At 41.4% G+C, this 7,555-nt stretch overlaps 1 protein-coding gene across 1 annotated transcript; it reads left to right on the top strand.

Moving 5' to 3' along the window:
* Positions 1–3: 3 nt before the first annotated feature.
* LOC121026349 (olfactory receptor 1L3-like) lies at positions 4–546 on the top strand (the record flags this gene model as incomplete). Its single annotated transcript, XM_040469214.1, has 1 exon — positions 4–546. A coding segment is annotated over one exon (543 nt), but the record flags the coding sequence as incomplete, so codon positions are not given.
* Between the last annotated feature and the right edge of the window lie 7,009 nt (positions 547–7,555).

Below are 7,555 nucleotides of genomic sequence, written 5' to 3'. Positions count from 1 at the left end.
CTGGCCTTCTCCGTAGCTTTCTCCTGCCTCCACTCCCTCCTACATGTACTCCTGGTCAATCGGCTCACGTTCTGCGCATCAAATGTAATCCAACATTTTTTCTGTGATGTCAACCCTGTTCTGAAACTGGCCTGCTCTTCCACCTTTGTCAATGAAGTTATGGCCATGACAGAAGGGTTGGCTTCTGTGATGGCCCCATGTATCTGCATCATCATCTCTTACCTAAGAATTCTCATTGCTGTCCTCGATGTTCCCTCAGTGGCTGGAAAATGCAAAGCCTTCTCCACCTGCAGCTCCCCTCTCACTGTGGTGACTCTGTTTTATGGGAGTATTACCTATGTCTATTTCCAACCCTTGTCCAACTATACTGTCAAGGACCGAGTAGCAACAATCATCTACACTGTACTGACATCCATGTTGAATCCATTTATCTACAGTTTGAGAAACAAAGATATGAAACGGGGCTTAGAGAAATTGATAAGCAGAGTGAAGACTCAAATGGATATGCTTTCTACTACACAAGCCAACAAAATCCATGAACCCTGATTGAAAGTTGTGGGTGTGAGTGTGGGTGTTGGTGTGTGTTCATACACACACATCCAGATAGACACACGTGAGGGAATACACTTTGATCAACTTTACCTGCACTGAGTACTTTCCTACCCTGCTTTTTCCGTCATACCATGGTTCCACATGACTACCCAGTCTTGGTACTGAAGCTGCAGTATAGATCATCCCCAAATACTCCCTGATTCCAGAAAATTACAATCCCTTTACTCCTTCCATACTTATTAGGAACCTCCCATATTTCCTTCGGTTTATAAATTTCCAGCCAAGTTTGGCCACTTGAATTACCAGAGAATTTTTATATACAACTATGTAGAAATCAAATATATATGTGCAAATATATTTTGCACACATAACCACCTATTCTGTTTGAAACTGTTAGAAAAATTTTTACAGGTGTGCATACATGTGTGTATCCGCATGTGCATGCATGTCTGTGCGTGTGTGTGGGTGTGTGTGTAACCTCACTCTCAGACTAGCAGACTAGGAGTTTCCCAAATATAGAGGCCGTGTTCCCTGGTCATGCCATGATATAACCATGGTCCTGCTTTTACTTCTCAAAACAGCTGAATATCTTGGGCTCTGGAGTCATTAGAGTCAAAACAACTGACATCAATCACTCAATTGACTATTATTAAACCAGCTCTGTGCCTCTATACATGTTTGGGCCTCTACACATCACACCCTTCATATGCTCAGGGTGCATTCATCAACCTACACTTTCTGGAGCTCCTTACCTGTATCCTCTCTACAGAGGCCTATACTTGCATCTCTTCTGTAGTGTTTTTTTTTTTTTTAATGAAGTAGTATTTTTTTCTATCAGAAATGCTTCATATGGTCACTGAAGATAGAGTAAAAATCAATGTATGTAAACTACTAGTGAGAGCCTTTGATTTAAAAGGCAGGATATGAAAAGGCTCACAAATTAGCTGGAAAATGAATTATTTAAGAAACCAGTAAGGTGAATTACTTTACACTTACGTAGCAAAAGAACTCTGGGCTGAATACACAAGGATGAATAAAGACTGATTACAATGTCTGCTGTAAGTATGGACACAAAAAGTACTGGCACATATAAAAAGTGCAGTTTTAGTCACCATACACTGGGCATGTAAAAATGGAATTAATTTCTATAAATTTATGTCTATAGTTTCATTTATCTTTTATTTTGAGCCCTAAGTCTACCTAATCATAGTTCGGTATGGACTTTTCTCCATCCAATCCAATATTTCCCCAGTGACTTTTGATTTATTCATAAGCCCCATTTATTCATTTCTCACCCTTCATGGATACATTGCTACTTTCAAACCCCATTTGAAACTATCAGGGCTTATCCAGCTTCTCCCTGATATCGCCAAAGACAGAGAGGGTCTCTCTTTTAGATTAGTCTATCCTTTGGTCCTGTACTGGAATCAGTTGCTGACATCTGAAGTCAGCATTTTTTCCATTCATTTGTCACCGTGAATAATGGTTAGGGCTTGCTTTTGAGATTGATGACTGGCTTTTATGATTCCTTCTGCTCTGTAATGATGATCCAATGGTGATACCAGCCTTGGCCATCATGAAGGGCTTCTTGACACAGCCCTTTGATCTTAGTCTAGCCTCATCTCTCCATCAACCTGACTTTTGTCTCTCTCATTCATCTACTTACATGAACCATTCCAGGCCTTGGAAAACATTTGTATTCCCTCCAGAAAAACACTGAGGGCCATAGCCAGTCCTCTGCTGTCTACAAATACAATGCCACCATTTTCTATTGTTCTTTGTAACTGCAATAACAAGAGGAGCACAAATACAACCCTCATATTGGGATCAAGGCACACATCCACTCTACTCTGACATTCACAGACTTAAAGGACCTTGCAAGAGACTCTCTAGCATCATCAAATGTGTTCCATTGTTTTGATTTCTCCTGCAACTCTTCCCCGGATTATATGTGGATCCTAAGTGATGACTCTTAAAAAGCTAAGAATTTGGTATCTAATACATTGTGGTTGGACTGAATTGTGTCCCCCCCCCCACGCCCAAATTTGTAGATTAAAATCCTAACCACCACCACCCTCATCTCAAGTTGTGATTTGTTTGGAGATAGGGTTTTTAGAGAGGTAGTTAACTTAAAATGATGTCATTCAGGTGAGTCCTAATTCAGGTAGCATTATTCCAAAAGGTGGAGATTAGGACACAGACACACAGAGGCAACCCCATGTGAAGACACAGAAGATACCAAGTCAAAAAGAGTCCTAAAAAGAAACCAAGCCTGTCAATACCTTAGTCTCACATCCCTAGGCTCCAGAAATGTGAAAAAATAAATTTCCATTGCTTAAGCCACCCAGTTTGTGGCACTTTGCTATGACAGCCCCAGAAAACTAATACAATACCTTTGATAATTTTGCTGGTGAGAACTGAAGAATAAACAGAACTTAATCCTCAAATATTTAATTCACAATATCTGCTTGCCACGAATCTTCCATTTTGGCAATGAAATCTGTTTTCAAAACCTGACTGTCTCTAATTCATGGATTATCTCAGGCAATATAAAACTGGGAACTTAACCATAGACTTTAGCTTGCCTAGAAATAAGACCCAGACCTCAAGTAATGAGAGATGGGGGTGAACAAAATCAACATTGGAACAAAAAGACAAGGGAACACTGATTAAACTGAAGTCTCAAGTAGGTAAAGAATTAATGTGACCACGGGACCTTTCAATATGGCGTCATCAGTCTCATGAATTATGTGGGGGAAATGAGAAGGTCTTACCTTCCTGTCAATCTCTGACAAAGAAGAACCTGTGACAGCGCCTCATCCTGCCTTCTAACACAGGTGACGGCAAAGATGAGTACATGGTATTTCCTGGTAACATTTTACTTGACCTGACATTAATTGAACTTCCTTTTCTATTTCTTTCTGAGATTGGTAATTAGTTTATCATCTTAAATTATGAGCACTTATTGTAGGAATTTACTGAAAGTAAAAACAAATAAAAATAAGAACTCAGATGCACTACTAGGTCAGGAAAAAAAAGAGAAAACCAAGTACTACCAAGACTGAAAAAGATGTTCAGGAAATAGTAAAACATTCTGGTTACAATTCAGGTACTCAGCTGCTGACTTATTCACCTTTTGGTCAACCTCTGTCCTGGCAGCCCTAACTCCTACAAGAAGGAACACAGGTATATTGCATGAGATTCTACTTAGGGTTTCTCTCCCTGCCATGGATTTATGGTGAGGTAATCTTGCTCAGAAGGAACTATGGGTGGCTGATCCTTTAGATTCCACCTACACCTGCCTAAATAACACAGAAAACCACCAGAAGACTAGCAGAACGGAGTCTCCAGAGCCAAGCACAGATGAGAGGCCCACGGAAGAGGGTAGGAAGGGCGGAGAGGCGGTGCGCGCTCCACGGACTGGCGAGAGGGAGCCGGGGCAGAGGGCTGGCCCACTGGCCAAGCAGAACCCCGAGTCTGGCTTGCAAAAGCGGAGGGGCTGGACAGAGTGTGTTCCGACGGCAAGCGGGACTTGACATCTGGAAGATTATAAGCTAACAGCTCTGCTCGGAGAACGGGAGGGCTGGAGGACAATGGGAAGGAGAGTTGTTGAGCCCCGGACGACAGAGCTCAGCTTGGCGGGGAACAAAGGTGCTCACCAGCGCCATCTCCCTCGACCATCCCCCAGCCAAAATCCCAAAGGGAACCAGTTCTTGCCAGGGAACTTGCTTGCACCGCGTAAACACCCAACACTGTGCTTCTGCGGATCCATCCCTCCAGCGGGTCTGACTCCCTCCCGGTGCCACGGGACCCTCCCAAAGTGGATCTCCAAAGGAAAAGCGAGCTGAGCCTGCCCCTCCAACCCCTGTGCACTTGTCGATCCACCCCAGCTAATACACCAGATCCCCAACACCACAAGCCTGGCAGTGTGAAAGTAGCCCAGATGGGCCACGCCACCCCACAGTGAATCCCGCCCCTAGGAGAGGGTTAGAGAAGGCACACACCAGTCCGACTGTGGCCCCAGCGGTGGTCTGGGGGCAGATCAGGTGTGACTGCGGCCCTGCCCACTAATGCAAGTTATTCAAGACAGCACAGAGGAAGTGCCCCGCAGTCCCCCACCACTCCAGGGACTATCCAAAATGATGAAACGGAAGAATTCCCCTCAGAAAAACGTCCAGGAAATAACAACAGCTAATGAACTAACCAAAAATGAATTAAACAATATAACAGAAAGTGAATTTAGAATAATAGTCATAAAATTAATCGCTGGGCTTGAAAACAGTATAAAGAACAGCAGAGAATCTCTTGCTACAGAGATCAAGGGACTAAGGAACAGCCAGGAGGAACTAAAAAATGCTATCAATGAACTGCAAAATAAAATGGAGACAACTATGGCTCGGATTGAAGACACAGAGGAGAGAATAGGTGAACTAGAAGATAAAATTATGGAAAAACAGGAAGCTGAGAAAAAGAGAGATAAAAAAATCCAGGAGTGTGAGGGGAAATTTAGAGAACTAAGTGATGCACTAAAGAGAAATAATATACGCATAATTGGCATCCCAGAGGAGGAAGGTGTACTTGAAGAAATAATAGCTGAGAACTTCCTGGGTCTGGGGAAGGAAAAAGGCATTGAAATCCAAGAGGCACAGAGAACACCCTTCAGACATAACTTGAATCGATCTTCTGCATGACATATCATAGTGAAACTGGCAAAATACAAGGATAAAGAGAAAATTCTGAAAGCAGCTAGGGATAAACACACTCTAACATATAAAGGGAGACCTATAAGAGTCATGACTGATCTCTCTACTGAAACTTGGCAGGCCAGAAAGGAATGGAAGGAAATCTTCAACGTGATGAACAGAAAAAATATGCAGCCGAGAATCCTTTATCCAGCAAGTCTGTCATTTAGAATACAAGGAGAGATAAAGGTCTTCCCAAACAAACAAAAACTGAAGGAGTTCGTCACCACTAAACCAGCCCCACAAGAGATCCTAAGGGGGATCCTGTGAGACAAAGTACCAGAGACATCGCTACAAGCATGAAACCTATGGATATCACAATGACTCTAAACCCATATCTTTCTATAATAACACTGAATGTAAATGGACTAAATGCGCCAACCAAAAGACATAGGGTATCAGAATGGATAAAGAAACAAGACCCATCTATTCGCTGTCTACAAGAGACTCATTTTAGACCTGAGGACATCTTCAGGTTGAGAGTGAGGGGATGGAGAACTATCTATCATGCCACTGGAAGACAAAAGAAAGCTGGAGTGGCCATACTTATATCAGACAAACTAGACTTTAAATTAAAGGCTGTAACAAGAGATGAAGAAGGACATTATATAATAATCACAGGGTCTATCCATCAGGAAGAGCTAACAATTATAAATGTCTATGTGCCGAATACGGGAGCCCCCAAATACATAAAACAATTACTCACAAACATAAGCAACCTTATTGATAAGAATGTGGTAATTGCAGGGGACTTTAACACTCCACTTACAGAATTGGATAGATCATCTAGACACATGGTCAATAAAGAAACGAGGGCCCTGAATGATACATTGGATCAGATGGACTTGACAGATATATTTAGAACTCTGCATCCCAAAGCAACAGAATATACTTTCTTCTCGAGTGCACATGGAACATTCTCCAAGACAGATCACATGCTGGGTCACAAAACAACCCTTCATAAGTATACAAGAATTGAAATCATACCATGCATACGTTCAGACCACAATGCTATGAAGCTTGAAATCAACCACAGGAAAAAGTCTGGAAAACCTCCAAAAGCATGGAGGTGAAAGAACACCCTACTAAAGAATGAGTGGGTCAACCAGGCAATTAGAGAAGAAATTAATAAAATATATGGAAACAAAAGAAAATGAAAATACAACAATCCAAACGCTTTGGGATGCAGCGAAGGCAGTCCTGAGAGGAAAATACATTGCAATCCAGGCCTATCTCAAGAAACAAGAAAAATCCCAAATACAAAATCTAACAGCACACCTAAAGGAAATAGAAGCAGAACAGCAAAGACAGCCTAAATCCAGCAGAAGAAGAGAAATAATAAATATCAGAGCAGAAATAAACAACATAAATCTAAAAAAACTGGAGAGCAGATCAACGAAACCAAGAGCTGGTTTGTTGAAAAAATAAAATTGACAAACCTCTAGCCAGGCTTCTCAAAAAGAAAAGGGAGATGGCCCAAATAGATAAAATCATGAATGAAAATGGAATTATTACAACCAATCCCTCAGAGATACAAACAATTATCAGGGAATAGTATGAAAAATTATATGCCAACAAATTGGACAACCTGGAAGAAATGGACAAATTCTTCCACACTCTTCCAAAACTCAATCAGGAGGAAATAGAAAGCTTGAACAGACCCATAACCAGCGAAGAAATTGAATCGGTTATCAAAAATCTCCCAACAAATAAGAGTCCAGGACCAGATGGCTTCCCAGGGGAGTTCTACCAGACGTTTAAAGCAGAGATAATACCTATCCTTCTCAAGCTATTCCAAGAAATAGAAAGGGAAGTAAAACTTCCACACTCATTCTATGAAACCAGTATTACTTTGATTCCTAAACCAGACAGAGACCCAGTAAAAAAAAGAGAACTACAGGCCGATATCCGTGATGAATATAGATGCAAAAATTCTCAATAAGATACTAGCAAATCGAATTCAACAGCATACAAAAAGAATTATTCACCATGATCAAGTGGGATTCATTCCTGGGATGCAGGGCTGGTTCAACATTCACAAATCAATCAACGTGATACATCACATTAATACAAGAAAAGAGAACCATATGATCCTGTCAATCAATGCAGAAAAGACCTTTGACAAAATCCAGCACCCTTTCTTAACAAAAACCCTCGAGAAAGTCGGGATAGAAGGAACATACTTAAACATCATAAAAGCCATTTATGAAAAGCCCACAGCTAACATCATCCTCAATGGGGAAAAACTGAAAGCTTTTTCC

Source organism: Herpailurus yagouaroundi, unplaced genomic scaffold (genome assembly GCF_014898765.1).
Source record: "Herpailurus yagouaroundi ecotype Mexico unplaced genomic scaffold, PumYag 86100, whole genome shotgun sequence".
Classification (NCBI taxonomy): domain Eukaryota; kingdom Metazoa; phylum Chordata; class Mammalia; order Carnivora; family Felidae; genus Herpailurus; species Herpailurus yagouaroundi.
This window is presented reverse-complemented; position numbering and strand designations above follow the sequence as displayed.